At 40.3% G+C, this 25,417-nt stretch overlaps 1 protein-coding gene and 1 long non-coding RNA gene across 7 annotated transcripts in view; one reads left to right on the top strand and one right to left on the bottom strand.

Moving 5' to 3' along the window:
* The window catches only part of KCNC1 (potassium voltage-gated channel subfamily C member 1), a 124,304-nt gene that overhangs the window by 72,185 nt on the left and 26,702 nt on the right, over positions 1–25,417 (top strand). For all 6 annotated transcript variants that reach the window (XM_061380245.1, XM_061380241.1, XM_061380247.1 and 3 more), the window contains exon 2: positions 12,480–13,413. In XM_061380245.1, the coding sequence (XP_061236229.1) occupies positions 12,480–13,413 (934 nt within the window). The remainder of the gene's footprint in view (positions 1–12,479; positions 13,414–25,417) is intronic.
* LOC133226587 (uncharacterized) lies at positions 1,817–17,746 on the bottom strand. Its single transcript, XR_009729572.1, has 3 exons — positions 17,688–17,746; positions 3,410–3,515; positions 1,817–1,953 (listed from the first exon to the last, which is right to left on the bottom strand). It is a non-coding gene; the product is annotated as an uncharacterized LOC133226587 (long non-coding RNA).

The raw sequence follows: 25,417 nt of genomic DNA, 5'->3' as shown, positions 1-25,417 counted from the left end.
AACATTTTCTGCCTGGGAAGTAGTTTCTTGTGCTCTTCTTGACGTTCACTCACACATTGTCCATGCCCTAAGCAGTCCTGTGGCAACACAAAATTGCCACAAACCACTCAAGAATCAGAAAAGGAACAGGTGAAAACAACCCCTCTCGGGTGAATGCTATTTTCCATCCTTGCCAGCTAACAGAATATCTTGCTTGAATGCAAGTTCCAGCTTTCTCCTCTGTTGACTTTACACAAAGGACCCTCTCCCCATTTGTTTCCTGTAGCTGACTGTATTTACCTTACCGCCCCCAAGTCTGTGAATTACTTTATTCAAACAAGTCAGCATTCCAGACCACTCCTTTTTTTTTTAAGACCTTATTTCTAAATAGACTTTTGTATGTAATAGTTTGCCCAAGCTCTTCTTTAAGCAAAGAAAGGTATGCTACAGAAAGGACATGGGACAGCAGGCTGTCTCACATTCAAAAGAGAAAATAAAACTCATCCAGATGTTCCCAGAGAAAAATTACATTCTTGGAATCAATGCATGTTCAATGTCAGTTCATTTCACCCATTTTCCCTTAATTTTTAATGCAGTTTTGTGCCTACTGTAGAGAAGAAACAATAGGGAAGAATTGCTAGAGAATTCTAGAGGATTCCAAAAGTGATTAGTGATTTCTGGTGATTCAAACTTAATGAGTCTCCAACCCCAAATCTCCTTACAGGCCAGATTTTCATAAGCTGTCAGTCTGATCCTGTTAAAACATATGATAAGAAATCATAGTGTTAAGGAATTCAGAGTCTCATGACAAACTACTGAAGTCACTAGAAAGGGTAGTGGAAAAGTTATCACCATTCTGTAACCCAGAGTGGCCATTTCTAGAGGTACTGGTGTAGTAGAGTTGCACAAGAAGAACAAACCTCTGAGAGCCTATGTAAATATACAGAGTTGCCCCCCCATCCTTTATACCCCCACCCTCCACGTTTGCTGCATGTTGGGACTCACTGAACTGCAAGGTTAAAAAGAAGAGCATGGGTGAAAGACTGAGCTGGAATTTCTCTACTGGATGGCTTTGATCTCTGCAAACACAAGTTCTGGGGGACTGTATCTTGGCTACCAGACACAGTATCCTAAAAACAGCTCAGCACTCAGAATCTGACAGTCTTATCCATCCTTGTGGAAGTCTGGTTAGTAAGACACGTTTTGAATGATAGCTACTAATTTAGCCCCAGTCTAAGGCCTCCATACTGGCAGTTGTGTAGTCAAAGTTAAAACAACACACTTGAGAAACAGAGGCTCTAACATTTCAGCCTCACAATCACCTCATCTATGGAATAGTATCTATTTGGTTTGCCTTACAAAACAGCTGCAGAGATTGATACCTATATGCCAACACTTCAACAGCACTTTCAAGGCATAAAGAGCTTCACACTGTTAAATGCTATGCAATATTTCAGGTTCTTTGCAGTGCAGGTAGGTGAATAATATTCAAATAAAGCTACTTCAAAAGAAGGATATTTCCTTTATATCGGAGGATAGAAGTCAGAAACTAAGTTGGCTCCTCAACCACAGTTCACATCATACCTTTATGTGCACTAGAATAAACTAGAGAAATGCAAATACAGCACAGATGGTGCTGTATTTGGTACAGCCAGAATACAGCAAACAATAAAAGATGAGAGGATCCTATTATCCCACAAGATGTTGAGTGTACTGCAGGACACAAGCTAAACACAGTTGCATAATATTGCTAGTGAACCTTTTAAATATTGTAAATTGCTTTCATCTCATGTAGAAAACAATTTTCCTCTAGGTTTAAGCTATGACTTACCTTGGTTCCTTTTCCTTCCATCTTTCTTTTAACCTTGACTGCATGAGAGGTTGTTTTTTGTATTTGCTTGTTGTTTATGCACCTCACTGTAGATGTTTGAAAGTCTCCTTGTCTCAGTAGTGCTGAGCCTTTTACAGCCCCAACTAAGAGGGGTTAACAGAGGGAGATAGTGCAGCTGCCCAGCACCAGATGGGATTGTAGCTGCCTGCAAAGGGCTGTAGGAACACTTTTGAACTGCTGCGAGCAAGATGACAATGCTGTGCAACCAGCCCTGCAGCAGTATCCCTGGAAATCCAATCTCTGCAAGACCTTCACAGTTGCTGACATCAACCTGGTTTATTGGAGAGGGTTAACTGATAGAGGGTTAGTATCACAGCTGCTATAAGTGACTCATTAATTTAGCCTTAAAAACATAACAATGAGGACAGGTTTTTTTCAATTGCTCTCCTGCATGTAAGCACAGAGGTTTTGTCTGTCTGTAAGTATGTACTAGTGTGGCCAGATTGGGTACAGTGAATATACACAGTAGGAGAAAATATTTTACCAGGGAAAGAAAGGATGATACCTCCCCTTTAAATCAGGATAGTGCTGTCAGTGAGGGGAATGGGAACCACAACATGCACGAACTACCCTATAGTGAATATTATGATAAGTGCTCATGGGATGGCCAGTGCCCTCATAAGTTTTGGTTGGAACTGTCCTATCTCTTCCTGAGGTTTTCTATGGTCACAGTGTGCCTTGTAATTACTTGAAGTCCCGAACAGGCACATGATTTGCCACAGTATTACAGAGATATCTTCATGGTCAAAGAAAGAACTAAGTAGAGTTAGCCAAGCCGAAGTGATTCTTTTCATGTAGGCAAACTCAAGCTCTGGAAGGCATTTTTGAAATGAAAAATGCTGCCTATGTTAAAGAGTTACTCATCCTGGAAAATAGGAAATCTAACTAGTGTTATCAAACTCCACAGCAAAAGGACATTTTTCTTATTTTTCATGTATAGGAGCAATAATTCTTATAGACAGCATTCAAAGAGATTAAAAAGACACTCTAGGATAGTTAAAACAGACTAAGGTGCTCACTACTGAGAAAAAAAATAGCTTTCCCTAAATATTACATTTATAGCCAGGTGTCTCCACAGTCCTTGAGACAAGTATTACATACCTAATATATAAACATGTGCGTATATTTAACATTTTTCTATGTGTAATTTGGCATATTATAGGTTTTATATAAGTTATATATTAGTAGGATGTATTATTGTATGTATATTATAAATGTTAAGCCGGACATAGTATGTAACATGTATACCATGTAGTATTGTAATAGAGTATAGTGTAACTAGTATGTATGCAAATATATATGTGTTCAGAATTTATATCTTAATCTTATTCTATACATATATATATATACAAAAAGATTCTTTTTATTCTACCATCAGTGACACACATCTTCATATACACTTAGGATTTTATTATTAAGTGGAAATTTGTAGCCACTCTGCCACAGCAAGTGAATTCTGAAACTCTTCAGCTGCTTGTGGGGACTAGCACTGGGGAAGTATTCTATATTTTGGAGCACTACCATGAATATATACATTACCATTCCTCGATCCTGTGTTGCAGGCAACATAACACCTTACTGAGAACTTACTCTAGATAAAAAACAGTCAGCACTCACTGGGTCCAATACCTTCAGTCTTGGTGGTCTAAAACAAGACAGGATATACGACAAAAACTGTTTCAGAAGTTGCCTCAAAAAAACTACCAACACAGTTTTCTAAGTTATTTTGTCACTAATTTGTATATCTAAAATAGCTTACAGCCAGTCAAAACTGAGTACTGGCAAATATTGTTGTCAGTGGAGATTTTGTATGAATGAGGATGCTACCATCCAGTGCATTATCCTTGCACAAATTAATCTGTGCAACAGACTCTGCCAAATTGGGAATGAAAACATTTTTTACTTTCCCAAATATTTTCTCATATGCTGTAATAGTTGTTGGAGATTCTTAAAGTTTTATAACAAATGAATAAAGTGATAGGACCAGATAATTTAGATATTTGGTATTTAGGTTTTGTAGAACAAAGGAACAAATGATGTCAATGTTTTTTAACATACTTAGGCTATCTAGGAGCTTATTAGGTCTTTTCTGCTACACACTGCAGTGTTAAGGAAAGAACTGTGGCCATAATACTTTAAAAGCACAAAGTGATAGATACTGCTTAAGCTAAGCGAATTACTGTGGGAGGAAAAGTGTCTACAATACACTGTTGGTCACAATCTGTAAAACAAAAAAGTTAATGAAAAAAGTTTTCACTGAGTAATACGAAATCACCTAAAATGAAGCAGTCATCAAAATGCCTGGGGTTTTTACACCTCATTTTTAGCCACCTTGTTAAGAAGCCTGGCTTTTCAGGGACTACACCATCTGTGACATCCACATATATGAGCGGCAGTAAAAGCAGGAAATCCTGAGCTCTACATTTAGTGACACCAAAGGGATCCCAGGGCTTCTAATTTTTCGGAGTGTTATTTTGAGTGCCTCATTTCTGAGGTGCTCAGCTCAACTGTCAGAGGGTAAGCACTCAGCTGCTCCCGGAATTCAAAGATCTTTGGAACATCTGTCACGGAGAGGTTAGAAAATGAGGTTTCAAAAATCCATTGTCAAATACAAAAAAGTTGGTCTGCGTCTCCAAAGAGGAGTTCTATCACAATTACTTTTGCTACAGTATTGCTTTTGGAGAGAAATTGGATTAAGGACACCACTGCAGCCACTGCAGACCCAAACTGCTCACCTTTGGGGGCTGATGCCTTCTGGATCTTCCCTAGTCCTACATAGGAGCAGCCACCATCTTGACTGTCACACCCTACCAGCTATTGGTGAGTGCTGATTCGGAGAAATGGAGGATGTGCAGATAGATTTCATACACTGGCCAAGGGTGGTTATGTAGCCAGCCTACCCACATTTTAAGCCACTAGAGATTTGACAGCTGCTTATTTTAGTTTGTCTTGCAGCAGAAGCATTATTGTCTGAATACAAACATGATCTGGAACTCACTCCAAATACATTGGCTTAAAAATCACAGGAGAAAAGTTGGCCTTGTATGTTAGGTTAGGGAGTTCTGTATTCAGGACAAAGCCTTGCTGCGTATTTCTGGTGTTTCCTTGTGAAGTTTTGCACTTAATACCTCCACATATTAAGAGTGCTTCCTCTTGCAAAAAACTATTTAAGCAGGGCACATTCTTTGTAATGGAGCTGGAGACCACCAAGTACCCTCTGCTTCATGCCCATAACAATTTTATTCCTTGGGTCCTAGTGCACAGCTGAGTTTGGTGAATGAAACTGCACTGAGGGTGGACCATGAAAGCCTACAGAAATGTGTCTCCTACTCTATGAAAGGCTTCTAGCACCACTCTAAAAGTATGTTTGAGAGAGTCTGTATAAGTGTGAGCACGTGAATTGAGCCACCTTTGGGGAAGCCACGGTGCAGAAGCTGTAACAAGAAGGGGAAAAAGACTGGCAGCAAGTTAGAGAGGAAGGACGTGTGATTTTCTCAGGAGATAAAATAGCATCCAGAACAAAGGTGGTGAGGTGAGATCCTGAATATCCTAATGCATGACACTACCACCAGTCATTGCTACAAAACTCTCCTTTTCAGTTTAAAACAGAAAGTATGGAAAGTCCTACAAAAGGTTATGTAGTGCCTAACAGAAAAAGACTGAAAAAAATAGTAATAGGCAAGTTCCCTGGTTTCATTTGTCATGTTAGTTTATGTTCCGGTGTGAATTGTTACCTGGCTTTCTCAGTTTCTTTAATTCTAGGGCATTTGACAGAACTGTCAGCAAAAAAGTGTGTGGCATCATCTGAAAATGAGATTAATAACTATATTGAATTTATGCAGCAAAAGCATGAGCATATGAAAACAGGAGTCTAGGACTCATAGAACATTTGAATGTTTAGTGGTTATTAGCTTACAAAAGAAGGAAAACATCTGCAAATTTCTAAATGCTTAGCTGTCTGTGATTGGTATGACAAAAATGAGTAAGCATGAGATGTAACAAAGATGATTTAGGTTAGGCATTAGAAAAAAAAAAGAAAACAACAGATAAAATGTGGGATACATTTCCTGCAGGATTTCTACAATATTCACAATTAGAGGTCTTTAATAACAGTCAGCATAGCTGTCTTTCAGGAATGATCAAACACTGTTTTGGGACAGGGGAATGACATTTGGAGGTCCCTACCAAATGAACACTTCTGCAGTCCCTCAAAGAGACATGAGGATTACTGTCACATTTACAGTGTCCCGTATACCTACCTACCTGCACAAGTCTTGGGGTTTTTGGATCAGGACTCTATGCTTGTTAAGAATTTCCCTTTGAGTTGTTGCTGAGCAATATGAAATCTTTCTTACTCCCACCATACTGTCTCCATATAGTTCTCACTACCAGTCAGACTAGGGAGTAGCAAGGAAGCTTACAAAATAAATTCACATCTCTTCTGTGACAATGTTCCTATTAAATCACAAGATTTAATCTATCCAAGATGAAACTGGAAAATTTGCTTGTGAAGAACCATTCCAACCTTTCACTGGTGACCAGCTGGCTGGCCATGTGGTCACTGAGAAATACTGTACATACCATACTTCCAGTTCTGATGCAGTCTTTCTTATCCCAGTAACTACCTTGTCAAAGCACATGGCTGCCTGCTAGGACTAACATTTGAGAGACCTGCTTCTAATTTATTTATTGCAATGTCAACACCGAATAACTTAAGCATATTTTCCACAGATGACTGCACATTCTTTTTAACACGCTGTTTCATGTCTGTGTGCCACTAAGCATTCCAAAATTTTTTTGCAAGCTGTCATATATTTTTTGGCATTATATAACCATTTCATCCATGAGCTGCTAGTGGACTTTGACTCCGGAGCAAGCTTTGTCTGTCTGCAAGCCTACTTCTTCCATTTGTCTCGGCCAAGAAACATGAATCTGAATAGTCTTGTGAGTGAACCAGTATGTTTGCTGATGTGAGCTTCTCTATTGATTGCCTTATCATCTCACTGAAAGAAGACAGCCAAGATAATCATTTCCCCCTTCACAGAAGAGCTTGGTGGTTACATCTGAGTGTGCCTTCGTATACTTCATCACACCTACAAAAGCAGAACTGTTTTTTTCCCTTTGTAAATAATTTCAATTTCATAATCATTGCTCAAAGGATCTTGAAACATCTTACATTAGGATTCTTAATGGAATATTACAGAGCTTGCTTTTTGACAGAGTCCTAGCTCTTGCTCACTTCCACCGCATTATCTGGTTGCTAGTATCATGTGCCTCCATTTAGTCATTCGATCAGTCATACAGATTCAATATTTCTTTCAACAATTCAGCAGAATTACTTGCACATTCAGAATGAGTCATTTGTTTGAATCAGGGTCTGTATCTCTAAGAAAGCCTGGAAAAATCAGTCTTGACAGATAACAAAGTGGTTATACAGCTAAATATTTTAAAGCAGCTTTCATTTAACCCATACTTCAGCTGAACTGCAGCAAAAAGATTGTTAGATCTCTTTTGTTAACATTCTGGTGATACATAGACTAAGTTTTCATTGAAGGTTGGTTGAAGTACAGCTTCCAGATTAAATAAAAACTAGGCAAAGCTTTGTGATTGCAATCACAAGTAGAAAATGTTGGCCACTTCAGGCAGGTGTAATAGTTTTCAGAGACAAACCTCAAGCAGATGGACTACTGTAAAAGAAAGTGAGTAAAGTATCTTAAGAGATGCCTTGTGAATGGAAATCATGGGGGTTTATGCAGGCTAGCAAAAAGCATAAGGCTCTGGGTATACTGGAGTTACTGATGGTTTGTAGACAACCAACTCATGGGTTGCCAGCACTGACCTGAAATTTTTCTGAGCCTAGCTTGTTCCTGCAAGACATACAGCATTTACTGGTCATAGACTGCCTGAAAAACCACTAGGCTTGGGATTTTGTTATTATTCTCCCCACCTGCTCCCTGACTCCCCTCCATTTTCTCCCCCAGCAAAACAAACAAACAAAACACAACGCCAACATACTGGATCTCACTAATCATAATATACTTTCTGGAAGCCCGACAGCACTAATAGCAAAGGTGAGAGTGTTCTCATCTCCCACTTCAGTGTTGGCAAGTCATGAGTTCACCTATGGAGAAGCAGCAAATCTCATGCTGATCATAGGCCTTACTCATACAAGCTAAGATGACATCTGCTTAGCTCCTGTGGTTTGTTGGTTCAACAGGACCAGGAGAGTTATGAGGTAGTGATTAGAATATTTTTGTCACTAAAACCAAATCTCACTTGAATAGATCAGTATAAGGAGATGATGAAACTTCTATCAAAAATGTCCTGATCCTTCAACAGCTGTAGTTCAAACAAAATGCCGTCTTCCTTTGCCTTTCACCCAGACTTTCAGGGAAGGGTAGAAATTTCCTGAATTTCTCTATAAAACAATAAGGATTAAGAAACACTTTTAAAATACTTCTGTTAGTAGTTGCAAAGGGAGAGGCTGACAAATCTCTGAGGGTGATCTATTTCTTTTCTCCCAACTAGCTTGAGACAGGATTGTTAAATGATTCTGAGCAGTATCAGGGGAGAAGAGCACCTGTCTGTGGTGTGCAGCTTCTAATAACTCACTCTGAACACATGATCAGGAATGAATTATGAATGGTGTGTTGTGTAGACCGCTATCTACTAGAAAACAAACTCTTAAGTTACTGAAACTTAACTTGCAAAAGCCATGTAGCTTTTACTGTCACCACCCACTTTTCTTGTTGTCTGTGTTCCAAGAGTAATGTCCCTGTTACCAAATGCTCAGCCAAGGTGTCCCTTCCCAGGTCCCCGCTCCAAACATGCACGCTAAGTGGAAAGATACTGACTCATTATTCATGACAGGCTAGATATGATCCTATTACCTTGCTTCTTTTACAGCTATGCAAAGCTGATCTGAAAAACTATTATTCCAAATTAATTGGCACTTAACACTGAGCTGGCAAAAATGGCTAAATTGGACATAGGACAATGGAGAAGCAGGGAGATGGCAGCCTCTTAGACTGATAGATAGATAAAGATGATAGATAGATAGATAGATAGATAGATAGAGAATCAGAGGTAATCAGAGGCAATGTGAATTACATAATGAAATCCTCCACTTCTGGGCAAGACATCTTTTAGACTCCTTTGAAATAATCTTATTCAAATATATCTGCTATTAACAGAAATTATGCAGAAGTGTAATTTCTTCTCACTCCAGAATGAAGACATTTCTATGATTTTGGACAATCAGATTTTTCTTTGTTGGTATTAGAGCCAGAAAAAAGGAATAGCAGCAGCATCTCTAGTGAAATAGGAGTCATCCACATACGTAAAAGCAGATAAGAGTTTTGATCACTTCAAACACTTTACTTAGGTATTTTCTTTAATTAAAGAAAATTTTAGCTGCCATTATGTAGCACAACAGTATGTGACATCACTTCATAATATCCTCACTCTTTTCCCACAGCCCATTCAGATGCTAGGAAGAAGAGAAATTCTGTTGTAAAATGTAATGAGAAAGAAGATTAAGAACCACTAAATAATACAAGAGCAACCCATTGGTTTGATTAGTGTTCAGTATTAGTGAATGTCCTGGGTAAAAAGTAGGAGGCATTTTTCTGCTTCTTAGTGGCTGGTGCAATGCTGTGTTTTTGACTTTCGGCCTGGAACGGTGCCGATAACACTGATGTCTTTAGTTGCTGCTCAGTAACATTTACTCTGACCAAGACCTTCTGAGTCTCATGCTCTTTCAGGGAGGAGGGAAAGCCGGAAGGAAGCAGAGACAGGACACCTGACCCAAACTGACCAAAGAGGTATTCCATACCAGAGCATGTCATGCCCGGTATATAAACTGGGGGGCAGTTACCCGGAAGGGCTAGATCACTGCTCGGGTCAGGCTGGGTATCAGTCAGCCGGTGCTGAGCAGTTGTATTCTCTTCCCTTGTTATTTCCCTTACCATTATTATTATTGGTGGCAGCAGTAGTGATTTGTGTTATACCTTAGTTACTGGACTGTTCTTATCTCAACCTGTGGGAGTTACATTATTTCAGTTCTCCTCCCCAACCCTCCAGGCGTGGGGGGAGGAAGGGGTGGGGAGGAGGGGGGGAGGGGGGGGAATGAGTGAGTGAGTGGCTGTGTAGTTCTGGATTGCCGGCTGGGCTTAAACGATGACAAACAGTTTTATTTTCCTCTCTGCTTCTTATCTGTGAGTGCTACCGGACTTAACAAGGTGTCAGCATTTCCTTCCTCAGCTTCAATTCTCAAGGCTCTGTGACTCTACAGTAAAAATCTGCTCTAGGCTGAAACAGAGCAGACATGCTGAGGTGCTAGGAACATTTTCTGAGTTCTTACTGCAAGATGCATTTTGTTTATTGTTTTACTCATACTCAGACAGTTGGGGTATTACCCTCCACTTAAGCACTGAATGTTAACAATATCACACACAAACTGACCACTTAAAAGTCTCTTCAGCTTATTTTTCTGGGAGCCTGTTGATATCAGTGTAATTATATACATTTTTTTTTTACCTATTTTACAGATGGAGAAACTGTGCATTGAGAAATTTCCCTGTTTAAAAGGAGAATCTTACAAAAAGATACCCACAGTCCTGCTTCTCAGTTTCCCTGACCTGCAGATTGTTTATCTTCCAGACAACTATTTTATATCAGACATTGATTTTAGCAGATATCAGCAGACATATTAGACCATCACATAACAAGGCTAGGATGATGTGAATCATTTAGTGAAAGGAACTGTTCGTATTTTCTTAAATCTGTGACAATGGCTAAGTTCTGATCTCTTTGGCAACAAAGTTGAATTTGAAAAGCAGAAGAGCCAGTTTGTTTCTGTATCCGTCCAAGCTTATTTGCTCTTACTGGCCAAATACTGGCACAGGCTATCCAGAGAGGCTGTGGGATTTTGGGGGTATTCAGACCTGGGCCAGACAAGACCCTCATCAACGTGACCCAACTTTGAAGTTGTACCAAACAACTTCCAGAGGGCCCTTCCAAACTAAGCAATTCTGTGATTTTATTCTCTGCCAGCTTCTCTGTATTTTGGTAAATGGTTCACCCCAAACTGTGGCAAATCCTAGCTTCTGTGTTTGTTTGCCAATATGGAAGGTCAAGTGTAATTCTGCACTAGGTCTACCCATGACAGCAGATGAGGGACATCTTAATTACAAGACAGGTAGTTTGAAGCATAGGTTATTTTTAACTGGTCTATTCCTTTGGCAGCAATTGTGCTTAATTATTCCACTGCATTTACTGGCAACAGGTAATTAGAAGAAATTTGTTCTTTTAAATCCCTATTTTGGCTACACTGCAGAAAAAGGGACATTAGGAACAGCTGGACAGCATAAGATTATTTGACTAACATTTTAATTACCACAATTGCTTATGAAGACAGTAAAATAGTATTTTATGTGATGTTTCATGTCAAGGTGACACACAAGACAAACAGGAAGATAACAGAGGTAGGGAGTGGAATGGAAAGAGGTTTTAGCATTACTGTACCCCTCCAACACACAGAGACCTCTTCAATTCATGCAAACTACTTAATTGATTAAAGGAGGATTGAGCAGAGGAAATGTGACTGCAAAAGCCTGACTGTACCCCTCAATTATCCTGGAATACACCCAAGAGATCTCCTTTAGGCTGAGGAAGGCCTGAGAAAAGCTGAGAGAGTTTGGGTTGTTCAGCCTGGAGAAGAGAAGGCTCCAGGGAGACATTATTGCAATCTTTCAGTGCTTAAAGGGGGCTTATAAGAAAGATGGGGACAGACATTTTAGCAGGGCCTGTTACAGTAGGTAGAAGTCTTACATTATAATGAGAATCTCTTACAGAAAACCTTGTCTGGTAAAATCCAATAGATCTGTCTCTTTTCAGCTCAGCTGACAGGCTTACTTGAAACCTCTCTCTTCCCCTCCCTGTCCCCCAATCCTGAAAGGTCTGGAGAAGGGAACTGAGGACAGAGACACTTACTCTAGGAGAGCTTGGTCTGATATGTGACTGTTCCTCAATCTGTCCCTCAGATTTGGCAAGAAAGTCTGGTGATGCCAAGCAGGACTCTGCTGTTGTAAAACCCACCTGAGACTGCCATTAGCATTTACTAGCACTTTACTGAGACCTGAAATACCATAATTTTCACTAAGCTAGGAGCAGGAAGCAGCCACTATGCCACTGACACAATACTGCAAAAAGGCTCTTGCATGACAATTGTCCTAGAAGAGGTACTCTATTATTAAAGACCAGGAAGTAACAGAAGACCAAGTTCAGGAAGGTAGAATCTCAGTATGTCTTTAACCTTAAAACCAAGGGACAAGATTTAAGCAAGATTTAAATGCTTGCTTAAATTTACACACACGCTAAACCACTATCGGTAGAGGAATGGATTTTAGCATGTACTTATATACTGCTCTCCCTCCAAGTTTGAATGTTAGGCTGTCTTTGCAGCTGAGACGTGGCATCTGAGGCCCAAAGGAAGAAGGGTTGGCATTATCTTCAGTTTTAATACAGCTCTTGTCTCTTGCTGGTGTTTCAGAATCAAAGCCCCTGTACTTGAACTACTGCTTAACATTTCTCTCCTTTCTTTCCACAGTATGTGGCATTTGCCTCCCTCTTCTTCATTCTGGTCTCCATAACCACCTTCTGCCTCGAGACCCATGAGAGATTTAACCCCATTGTGAACAAGACAGAAACTGAATTCATCGGGAATGACACCCAGGTGCGGCACTACAGGGAAGCAGAAACTGAAGCTTTTCTCACCTACATTGAAGGTGTCTGTGTGGTCTGGTTTACATTTGAGTTCTTGATGAGAGTCACTTTCTGCCCAAACAAGGTGGAATTTATCAAAAACTCTTTGAACATCATTGACTTTGTGGCCATACTGCCTTTCTATCTAGAGGTTGGACTCAGTGGCCTGTCTTCCAAAGCTGCTAAGGATGTCCTGGGCTTCCTCCGCGTAGTCCGTTTCGTGCGAATCCTGCGAATTTTCAAGCTGACCCGCCACTTCGTTGGGTTGCGGGTCTTGGGACACACTCTCCGTGCCAGCACAAATGAATTCTTGCTGCTCATCATATTTTTGGCATTGGGCGTCTTAATCTTTGCCACGATGATCTATTATGCCGAGAGAATAGGTGCTAAACCAAATGACCCTAGTGCCAGTGAACACACACACTTTAAAAATATCCCCATCGGCTTTTGGTGGGCTGTTGTCACCATGACGACCCTGGGCTACGGAGACATGTATCCTCAGACTTGGTCAGGCATGCTGGTGGGGGCCCTCTGTGCTCTTGCCGGTGTGCTGACCATTGCCATGCCTGTCCCTGTCATTGTGAACAATTTCGGAATGTATTACTCCTTAGCTATGGCTAAGCAGAAGCTACCAAAGAAAAAAAAGAAGCATATCCCGAGGCCACCCCAGCTGGGATCCCCCAATTATTGTAAATCTGTCGTAAACTCTCCACACCACAGTACTCAGAGCGACACTTGCCCACTGGCCCAAGAAGAAATTTTAGAAATTAACAGAGCAGGTAGGAAACCTCTTAGAGGAATGTCCATCTGACCGTTAACCTCCATCCCGCGTAGTGATTTCAGATTCAGCCAGACTGCTTGCTTAGAGCAATGGGTAGCACATTTATCCATTCTAGTCCCACCATCACACAGTGAATAATATGTGTGAAGTCTAGGTTGCAGGGACAAACGGTACAGTGGAGGCTGATCAGCAAAACTAAGGATGAGAGCACGCTCTAGGAGCCCAAACTTTGGTCCTGGTTAAGGGCATACAAGTCTCAAGATATTTGAAAAGCTTCTAGTGGAAGAATTTCAATTGAGAGTTCTACAGCTATGTTGCTGGACTGGGTAATGCATCTCAGAGGCTCCTGAGAGCTGAATGCTTCATAGAGCAGAGTAGGAGCCAAGTACTCAGCAATTAGAGTTTTCTGACAAAACAGGGCTGGAATTCGAAACAGCCCGATGCTTTCTCATTTGTTCCCATTTGGGACCTTTCAGCTGTTTTAAATGGCAGATATTGTACATCTCATTACAGAAACTAGGTGCCTAGTAAGTTGAAGGGACAACCATACCATCATGCATATTCATGAGACAATCCCGTCTCTTTCTGATGATTAACTGCAAAGTAGAACAACAGCTCAAATTCTTGACACTAATGCAAAATGACTCACTCTGAGACAAGACGAGATGTAAGGATGTTTATTCCATGGCATGCAAATCAATCTATTCTATAATATTCCACTGGAATTTAGCATTTTGAACTTTGAAAAGCTTTGAGCCACATTTTCTAAAACATGCTCCTTTTGCAAGTGTGGGTTGGTGAGTTACAGCTCCTTCAACCTTTTAGCACACAACTGCTCCTTCTAGCAGCTAAGGCCTACTGGAAAAGGTCTGACTGGTCATTACCGGCCAGTCTGGCCTAAACAGAGTGCCTCATAATATGGTATTCTTGGTTTTAATTTAATTGATTCTCGTTAGCAATAGGTGAAACCAGAGCAAAATTAATCATACTAATTCTAATGGGAGGGGGGCAGAGAAATGGAAAAAAATACTAGTCACCATGGAATATATTATAATATCCCATGGCTAGTGGTTAATTATGGGAATATCTCAGTTTTATGAGAATCCTCCTAAAGCACATGAAATTACGGGGCTCCAATTTGATTATTTAAACCCCATAATCTACCTCTACCCATGGAATACAACTATTTATTCTATGGAGTAATTTCAAGTAGATAACCATGTTGAAAACAAAGCCCACTTAATTTTTGGCAGGTGTTCCAGTCAAGTTGCATAGTAGACATTCTTCAGCTTATTCAGAATATCCCGCTCTTGTATAAGATCGAACAGATAACCAGCCAAGTGATTTTAATTGACATCTAGTAAAAAAGACATGTTTTGAAAGAGCTAGCATATACCTATGATGGTCTTGTGTTACCATTTTTTTACTTTGAAAAAAGTTATAATTTGTTACTCATTGTGAGTGAGGTATTCTCTTGTCATCTCATAGCCATGCATGTTAATGTCATTGTGAGATGCACAAAGAAAGTGAGACTTTCCTTTGTGTGTGACTTCACCAATGCCAATGCTACTTATGGAGGGGAAGAGCTAGTGGGAACCCTTCTCTTCTTTTCTATTCTTTTCTCTATCCTTATTTCTTTTCCCTTTTGTGCAACTATGTAAAATCCATTCAGAAGGTAAATACCTTTCTTTATTATTTTTTGTTAAAGGCTATTCCATTGCAACAGGCCAATCACAATTCATACGTGAGAATAGACTGTCTCTTTCCTATTGTATATTTGGTGCACAAGCATATGGTTTTATCATCCATCCCCCTCAGGTTGCAAATGCTTATCACAACTCATGTCCAAGCAGCAAATGTTCTCATGAGTAGATGTCGCTGTGGCATCACGTGTCAAGAGGGAAAGAGGGCACAAACACTACTGTTTGTCCCCTACTATGAGCAATATGCCAACTACCCAACTGTAACATGCAAGAGATGCCAGAACCTTGAGTACTTTAGCAGTCAGCTACAGAGTGACTTTCTTCTCAGAAACCCCTTACTTTACAAAGTTGCTTCCATTACCTACCCTGGTCCTCTCTGGAAACTAAGAGGACTAAGAACTCTACGAGTTCAGTGCAATTCCACACTGGTATCCTGAGAATACATGTAATTTTGGTTCAATGTGGAACTGTTTTGCCACCACCAGTGCTCTAAAATCAGCTGTTACCACAATATCCATGAAGTATTGATAGTAACAGCAACTTATCTGTTTCTGCAATAATTAAGAGAGACTATTTTTATAGAAGTATACAAGCATATATATTTTAAGAAGTAACAAAGCACACTTACACTTCAGCTAACAAAATGGACTTGGTGACACTGTTGCTGGAGTTCAGTTTCTCATAATTATTATGCATCACTAGCAGCAAAAAATAGTGCCTGTGTCTCTTTGCTTCCTAATAGGGAAAAATCTATATGTGTGAGAAGTAAAAGTAAAAAATAATACATAAGATCATACCAAACTGTAAAAACAAGATCTGCATTGCCTTGGAAGTTGAGGTTCACTTATCTAATACGAAGAATTGATAGGCACTGACTTGTTCCTGAAATTATAATCTGCACATTATACGAAAACAGAGTTTCAAATAGTGTTTCCCATACTGTAAAATATCTGGATTGGTAAACAGCACCTAACTGTAAACATCCAGTTAACACTGTAATAGGAACACAGAATGGGTGCCTAATGTTTCTAAAATAATGCCTGTGTTTTCCAAGATATTTCTTGTAAATTTTAACTGTAAAGCTTCAGTGTGACAGTATCCAGGTGATACAAGATCATATGATGTGTATTTAATACATTATTCCAAAAAAAGCCTGCTTAGCTGCTCAGGTGTAAGGGACATCACATGAAGTTATTAATTCCATATATCATATGTGGTAGAATGATTAAATGCTTCACAAAACAGTTATGATTGTGAAACAGTTTCACATATGACTGTCCCCCTATAGCCCTCTAATGGACCGAGTCAGCAGCTCACAGCTGTTCTTGGTCCATACACACAGGGCCAAGGGGGCACTACAGAGAGCTCTGCACAGCCACAGCCCAGTGCCTCCTCTCCGGCTAAGGAGCATTTTCCTGGCACAGACATGCAAACAGCAGAACGTTGCCCACAGGCTGCACAGCTGCTGCTAATGATGCTATTATGGTCATCTATAGGCAAAGCAAAGATGGTTTAAATTTAAATTCTGGTAGGATTGAATTAAATTTTTAAATTGTCCCCAACACTCTCAGCAGCTCAGTCCTGGGCTAGTCTACACCTGGCAGGAGGGTATCTTTAAATAACAGCACTTGGTTTTAATCTGATAGGAAGAATGTCAGAATTTAACCCTACCATGCCTCCCCTTTCTGGGGAGGAAAGGCACTTCAGAGTACAGTATGGCAGAGCTACAGCTGCAAGGCAGGCCTTCACCAGCAGCATTAAGAAAGTAGAGATTTCTCTATACAAAAAAAAGTCTTCTTTGTGTTAGTTTCTGATGCCTGTAAATTTGCAAGATACTGCTTAAATAGTGCCTGGACAAACAGGGCTTGATACAAAGGAGCAGATCCTACCTGACCAATTTGACTAAAACTCCTTGACCCAAGGATATCTCAGGCTATAGATGACAAGGTGTCCCCTCACTTAAAATACACACAGCATGTTGTAGCAGTGTTGTTTGCAGGCCCCATTCAAAATTAAGGCTTCATTTTGCCATCACTATGTGCTAACCACTATATTGCAATCAAATATCCGACAGGCTAAGTAGACAGCAAAGAGAAAAATGGAAGTAATCTCTAGTATTTTCATTTGATAGGGGGATTAATTTAATTGAGCAAGATCACTTGAAAGATCTACAGCAAAGCCATTAGTTCATCGTAACTAAACAAACATCAGTCAATCATAGTCTGCTGTGCTGCAGTGTCTTCTTATGTACAGGCTTCTGAGTATTTCAAACAGTCAGTATTGTAACAGAAGCAAAATAGGAAAAAAGGCAAAGCAAAAATTGCTTCAAATAGAAGCAAACCAGAAAAAGCCAGTTTCAACCACTTAAATTCAGCTGATTTCTGTCCCAGACCACACAGTGTCCTACAGGTATATGTAATTTATCTCAGTGCACATAGTAAAATACTTTAAGGTACAATTTATATGAAAATTATAAGAAAACTACAAAACATGCAAAACAAATCTTGAAAGTTCTCAGTTTTGTTTTAAAAGTGTTACTCAGCTCTTCAGTCCCTCTCTATGTGCTTACCTTAAGGAGAGGTTGACTGCATGGTTACATCTTAAAGTTGCCATAGGATGAACTGGTGAATGTAATTTTCCAACACTGTGAAAGAAATTTAGAATATGATTGGAATTCATAACTTCATTTGATGTCTACAGTACTGTCTGGTGCCACAGAGAATGGATCCATATATTGTAAGCACAGCTGATGTTAACTTGGGTTTATTCAGAGATCTACCCCAACCTTTTATTGTTTTTGTATATCTATTTACAATACCAACACACACAGTGTTTACATTGACTTTAATATGGCCAAGAAAAGAAATCCTCACCTCTCTGATCCTCTCTGCATGCAGATTCTCTTAAGCTAAACTCCAAGGATGTTGTATCTCATAGAAATATATTGTGCACCCTTTTTCACAGTGTACTGATGGCAAAATTCTCTGTTTATTGCATAGCTGTAAAATATGGAAGAAATATAACTAGAATTCAGGCACCTAAGAAGAGAGGGAAAATACCTGTCATTGCTAATACAATCTTTAGCTTCAGAAAAACTTCTGTGGTTGTTTTACTTACCTGCTCAAATTACTGTTTTCCGTAACCCACTCCTTGACTATCACTATGTCTGAAATAGTTCAAGCAATCCAAGTCTATCGCTGACAGAGGGAAATCACATAGTTATAGTGACTCGTGTTCCCATGGTCAAATCAACTGGCATAAGCTGTGACATTAGGGACCTATTATTTCACTGCAATTTCCTGAGAGAGAGCTGATCGCCTTTCAGAGAAATAACATGGAATTACCATTTTGGTTTTATCAGTCATGCTTTCTGAAGGAGCTGCTCTTTTCTCAGGGTTTCATTTTTCATCCCTTCTGTCACCATAGCCTAAATAACCTGTACTCCTTGTGCAACACACTGGTTCTAATGTCAGAAGTGTGCTGAGCACGGTAATTCTAGTGCCAAAGCTCAGTGGGAGTGGGGGGCTCTTGGCAGTTCTTGTCACAGGCCCATTATGCTGCCTAACATTTCACTGTACTGTGTGAACTTCAGTGGCTTTTATGATAGCAAAGCATTGTTAAAGACAGTATTTAGTCACTGTGGTGGTCCTTTAATCCACAGGGAAGCAAATTCTCGATCAAATGCCTTTGAATATTAGGAAAAAAAAATCTCATCTGATTTTAGTGTCATAAAACCTTTGTCCCTTTCTGTAAGATGGGCAGTAGATAGCAATGTAACTGCCAAGAGTTTAGGTCTATTTCAGCTCAAAAGTCTTTGAAGTTTAAATGTGTTTGACATAAATACTGAAAAGGCAGTGGAAAAAGTAATAGGAAGATGATTTTTCTTTCCTGCCCATACTTAGCCTTCCTAGCCTTTAAATACCCCAAATTCATCGCTCCAAAATAGCAAATGAGGTAATGTTTGTATCATATCACTGAAGATGGAGTCTTATGGATCTAATAGAAATTGTAACAGCTCAATACAAAAGGAATACTGCTCAGTTCTTCTCATCTAACTTAAGATGTATTTGCCTGAGGTCCCCTTAAGTATCAGGCAGCCCCAGAGAGTTATTGTGATATGAGCTGCCTTCTGGAGGTGGCTTTCTCCGTAAGTAAACTCAGGTGACTGCACCTCTAACTTAAGATCCTCAGTTAAGTGCCTACAGTTAGGTGGAAGCAATTTGGATCTTTCTTTTCCTCTGTCCCATGTGGCATTTCTGCAATCTCATAGCTGTGGATCACACACAAGCATAATTTATAATTAATATAATGTAACACTTCATTGTACAATTATTCATCTGTCATTTCCTGTAGAGATACAACTGGTGGGTGTCACTTGTACTACAATGCTTGTTTACTTTAGAATTTGGTTAAAAAATACCATCCTCTATACCAAGTCATTTGAAAACAAAAGGGAGGAGCTATGAATTCAAGCACAGTGCTTTGGGTTCCCACTTTTTTCTGTCACCATGTGAGACATTAAAGAAAAATAGTGAAAAAAAAATCTCTCCACACAGCCTCCTGTGGTCTGGCCATAGCCAGGGGTGAGTGTGCACAGGGGCAGGACAGTACTAAGCTGAAAAACAAATGCAAAGCTAAATAATAAATCTTACGAGTTTTCATGCCTTAATAACTTAATGAGCACAAGGTACTTTTAATGATGGGAAAACACAGATACAACCACACAAGCCAAAGAAGGCCAACCTGTGCCAATTCTCCAGCACAAGGCAGATGTAATTATGGTAAATCCTCTTTCTCACACACATGCCTGCCACTGCAGCTCCCATGACATCCAGGGCAGAATTCATTCCTGGGATACAAAGAGGTACTCTTGGCATCTCTCCCTTCTCCTGGCCTGAGTAGACTGGGGTTTGCAGGACAGAATACAACAAAAGGCACCTCTGTGCAAGAAGTACATCTCTACTGCAGTAGAGCTAGACAGATGGGATCACTTACCCATTACTACAAAAGGCCAGGGACAAAACAGTCTAGAGTGTGAGGTGCCAGTTCTGTGCTCAGTCTACTTGCTTATATCCCTCTTACTCTGTACTTGCTGGAAATTTTCTCCAAGCCTTTTAGTTACTTGCTTGTCTGTTTATAAGCACAAAGCAGCAATAACAAGCAATTTACCATTCCTGCTGTCATTGTTCTTTGTATTCATCCATGCTCCATGTCTCAGACACCTTACATACTGTACAGATCATCATACTGTATTCCTCAGTCAAAGCGATAATAGAAGACTCACCTGACTTCATTCTCCTGCAATCTCTACCTGACCTGTCAACACTCACAGCACTCCACAGAATACGGTATTAGTAAGACTCTCAGAATTCCAGGATGGGTGTAAGTGAAACCCCAGAAGTGTCAGGGTAAAACTAGGAAGGATCTTCCAGAGCTCTTTGCAACGCAGCACTTCCAGGAGCAGCAGTTCTCAACACTGCATTAAGCACGTATCCAATAATGCCTGTAATAGCAAGATGTACTGGATCTGCTTAGCTAGTGCTCCTGTATTTCCTCTAGTAGTACCAATAGGTAGATAACCAACATACTGTCACCTCACTTCAAGAGGTAGTACCTTTCAAAGGTGATATTCTCTGGGAGTGATGTTACTATGTTGGCCAGTTAGTACTGGGAGAGGCGGTCACCACCGTCACTGGAGTGCCTTTTCTGGGGGACACGGCTTACTGGAGGAACCCAGATCAACTTGGTGGTGAGTAAATGTTGAAGAGGTAGGTTGGGTCGGAAGGATTCTGCGGATTCATGTAGCATACTAAATTCTGCTCTCATGCCAGTGTAAAGTCCATCAGTGTGATATTTATTCAGAAGAGCTTCATAGCAACTTTCAAAATATGCAGTAATATAAAAATCAGGAAACTTTAATAAAGATACCTAGAACTAATAAAGATTTTTATTGTAATGGCCTTAGAATACTGGGGTAACTGAGTTGGTAATATAGGAATCTTAATTCTTTTACATGTTCTTCACATTTTCTCTTTTTCTCTTTCTCTCTTTCACTCTGTTTGTTAACATTTACTTGTTATTACTGTGTGTTGCTTGCAACTTGTGTATGTTACAGACTGTTACATTTTATTCTGTGAAGTTTTTCTCCAATTCCCATCAACCTGAGCTCCATGTTGGGCAGCCGAGGAGATTACAATACAGTTCTTTAATGCAAAAGAACAAGGAATGTCACAGACTATAGGTAACTTCACTGAGATTGTGACACAAAACCTGATGTAAGGTATTAATGCAAAGAGTAAGTACATGGTATGACGACAGAACTACTTAGTTAAATTACTTTTTTCTTTTTTTCTTTTTTTTTTTTCTTTTTTTTTTTCCAGATAGTCTGCATGGAAAAAATTAATTTTCATTACTCTCCAGCAGAAAAAATTCCCAAACCTACAATTTAGGATTTTTTTCACTGCCATTGTGAAAACCAGTGATACCAGTGCTGACGCATCATTACTCATATTCAAAGGTTTAAACTCATATTTTCTATGCTGTTCTTCTCTATGCTATAGTTCCTTCCATACTCTCCAAGCTGTAATTTCATCATTTCATCATCATTTGTCTGTGGTTTAATATATCTTTTACATAATTCTTTTTCTAATTTAATATAGTTATATCCCTTTCACTCTAAGGACCATATTTAACAACAACAAAAATGAGCCCCTACCCATGGGATCCACATTTCTTAATCCTGCATGAGGCTCTGGAACCCATAAAAATTGATTTCTGTAGCTGAAGATGGTCTGGCACAGAAGCTTAATTATTATTTTGCTGAATCAGGTCCTAGGCAAAGTATTTTGTTTACAATATTCCCCAATCACCCCCAAACACTACTTTGATAGAATGATAAAAAATAGCTGACAGACATTTCTGATATTTTTTTAAGAGGGACAGAATAAAGCTCATTGCTACTAATCATATTCTTAATTGTCAGTAAATTCTGTGTTAACTCAGGAATCACTAGAGCCAGGTATCAACTCAAGAAAAGTGCATTTTTCTCAGTGTGAAGTTCCTTTAGTTCCCAATTCACTATTATGCTCTAACCCTCCCTTAATCAGTGAAGAAGCACAGCAGAGTTTAGATGCAGTCCAATATTCCACTTATGGAATTGATAAGTGGGCAATGAATATTAATGGACAGTAAGTATTATCCAGGCAACTAAAACAGGAATAACTTGCTAAAAGGAGTGAAATTTGAATTTTAAGAGACTCCAGAGAGTAGGGAAATAACTGTAAATAATTCCTTTCCATGCAACATCTCCAAGAGAAATCATAGATTATAGAACCATTAGGCTGGAAAAGACCTTTAAGATCATTGAGTCCAAATGTTAACCTAGCACTGGTAGGTCCACCCCTAAACCATGTCCCTAAGCACCACATCTCTATGGCTTTCAAATACCTCCAGGGATGGTGACTCAACCACTCCCCTGGGCAGGCTGTTCCAACGCTTGACAATCCTTTCAGTGAAGATATTTTAACCTAATATCCAATCTAAACCTTCCCTGGCGCCAACTTGAGGATGCTTCCTGTTGTCCAGTCACTTGTTACTTCAGAAAAAGAGACCAACACCAACCTCACTACAACCTCCTTTCAGTTAGTTGTAGAGAGCAATAAGGTCTCCCCTCTGCCTCCTTCTCTCCAGGTTTCAGCCACTGCTCATAAGACTGGTGCTTTAAACCCTTCACCAGCTTTGTTGCCCTTCTTTGGACATGCTCCAGCGTCTCAATGTCTTTCTTGTAGTGATGGGACCAAAACTGAACACAGTACTCAAGGTGCCTCCTCACCAGTGCTGAATACAGGGCTAAGATCACTTCCCTGGCCTTGCTGGCTATGGTATTTCTGATACAAGCCATGATACTCTCGGCCTTCTTGGCCACCTGGACACAAGATGACTCATGTTCAGCTGACTATCACTCAATACCCCCAAGTCCTTTTCTGCTGTACAGCTTTCCAGCCACTCTTGCCCAAACCTGTAGTGTTGTGACCCAAGTGCAGGACCCAGCACTGAGTACTGCTGAACGTCATGCTTGGTCCAATAATCCAGCCTGCCCAGATTTCTCTGTAGAGCCCTCTTACCCTCAAACAGATCAATGCTTTGAACCAGCTTAGTGTTGTCTGCAAACTTGAGGATGCACTTGATATCCTCATCCAGATCACTGATAAAGATATTAAGCAAAACTGGCCCCAGTCCTGAGCCCTGGGGAACACCACTTGTGTGACTGGCCACTAACTGGATTTAACTCCATTCACCACCACTCTTGGGGCTTGGCCATCCAGCCAGTGTTTTATTCAGTGAACAGTATGCCCATCCAAGCCATAAGCAGTCAGTTTCTCCAGGTAAATGCTGTGGGAGACAGTGTCAGATGCTTTACTGAAGTCCAAATAGACAACATTCACAGTCTTTCCCTCATCAACCAGGCAGATCACCTGATCTTAGAGGGAGATCAGATTGGTCAAGCAGGACCTGCCTTCCATGAACCCATGTTGACTGGGTCTGATCACCTGGTTGTCCTGTTCATGCCTTGTGATGGCACTGAAGATGATCTGCTCCATAACTTTCCCTGGCACTGAGGTCAGGCTGACAGGCCTGTAGTTGCCTGGATCCTCCTTACAGCCCTTCTTGTGGATGGGCATCACATCTGCTACCTTCCAGTTGACTGGGACCTCCACAGTTAGCCAGGACTCCTGATTCATGATAGGAAGATAGCGAGTGAGCACTTCTGCCCGCTCCCTCAGTACCCTTGGGTGGATCCCATCCAGCCCCACAGACTTGTGTGTGCCTAGGTGGTGTAGCAGGTCACTAACAATTTCCCCTTGGATTAAGGGGGCTTCATTCTGCACCCCACATCTCTCTAGCTCAGGGGCCTAGGACCTGAGAACAACTGGTCTTACTATTAAATACTGAGGCAAAGAAGTCATTAATTACTTCAGCCTTTTCCTCATCCTTTGTCACTATGTTTCTCCTCACATCCAATAAACAATAGAGTTTCTCCTTAGCCTTCCTCATGTTGATAATGTATCTATAGAAACATTTTTAATTGTGTTTTGCAGTAGTAGACAGGTGAAGTTCTAGTTGGGCTTTGGCCCTTCTCATTTCCCCCCTACATAACCTCATAACAGCCTTTTAGTCTTTCTGAGCTGCCTGCCCCTTTTTCCAAAGGTCATAAACTTGCCTTTTCTTTCCTGAGTTCCAGTCAAAGCTCACTGTTTAGCCACGCTACATCTTTGCCACTAGCCCATCTTTTGGCATGTGGAGATGGCCTGCTCCTGCACCTTTAAGATGTCTCTCTTGAAGAATATCCAGCCTTCCTGTACTCCTCTGTCTTTCAGGACTGCCTCCCAAGGGACTCTGTCAACCAGGCTTCTAAACAGGTCAAACTCTGCTCTCCAAGGGAGTCCGAGGTACCAGTTCTGCTGACTCCCTTCCTTACTTCTCCAAGAATCAAAAACTCTGTAATTTTGTGATCACCATGCCCAAGATAGCCTCCAACCATCATATCACCCACAAGTCATTCTCTGTTCACAAGCAGGCCCAGTGGGCACCTTCCCTAGCTGGCTCACTAGGGAAATAAAATCTAGGGATATAAAGTCAATGAGTATTTTCAGATGCTGAGCAGCTTTTAACCCCTCCACAGATCAGAGTAAATGTCTTTGAATGCTTGGATTCATACCCTAACTTCATAAAAATTTGCTTAGCACAAGAAGTATCAGGCAAAAGTGATGCTGCAAAAATATTATGCAAAAAGGAATGGGAAACCTTTGCATGCGCTCTAGAACACAGATGGAAGATTCTGTCCTCCAGCAGCAACTACAGCAGCCTCACAGCTGCTCTACTTTCCACTTGCAGCTAATAGGTTTGTGGCTTATTAAAGCTAGAACACAGCAGTTCTCTATTCTCACCTCGGCCATGCCACCTCTATTCGTGTACCATTCTGACACCAGCCTAAGAGCCAGGGAAAACCATTATACCAAAATAGTTTTCCATTGCCAGCACAGTAGGACATAACTAATGTCTGCAATGTTAACAGCCCTTTTACGTCATCAGGAAAGTGTAAGAGGACTGAAAAATAGAAAAGTTATTATCTCACTCAATGGACAATGTATCATTACTTTCCTCAGGGATCCAGTTGGATTAAAGGTCCCTTTTGAGTGACCTCATGGAGATCCTTCTTCATGAGATACTTTAGACAAGTACTGTGCATGTTAGGGTTAGCAACAAGGATTTAAAATGAACAAATGAAAATGACCCTTA

Source organism: Neopsephotus bourkii, unplaced genomic scaffold (assembly GCF_033783945.1).
Source record: "Neopsephotus bourkii isolate Nb327-2 ecotype Australia unplaced genomic scaffold, CSIRO-AGI_Nbou_v1 NB_1792, whole genome shotgun sequence".
In the NCBI taxonomy this organism is placed as follows: Eukaryota; Metazoa; Chordata; class Aves; order Psittaciformes; family Psittacidae; genus Neopsephotus; species Neopsephotus bourkii.
The sequence above is the reverse complement of the archived record's forward strand: the minus strand, read 5'-3'. Positions and strand labels throughout refer to the sequence as shown.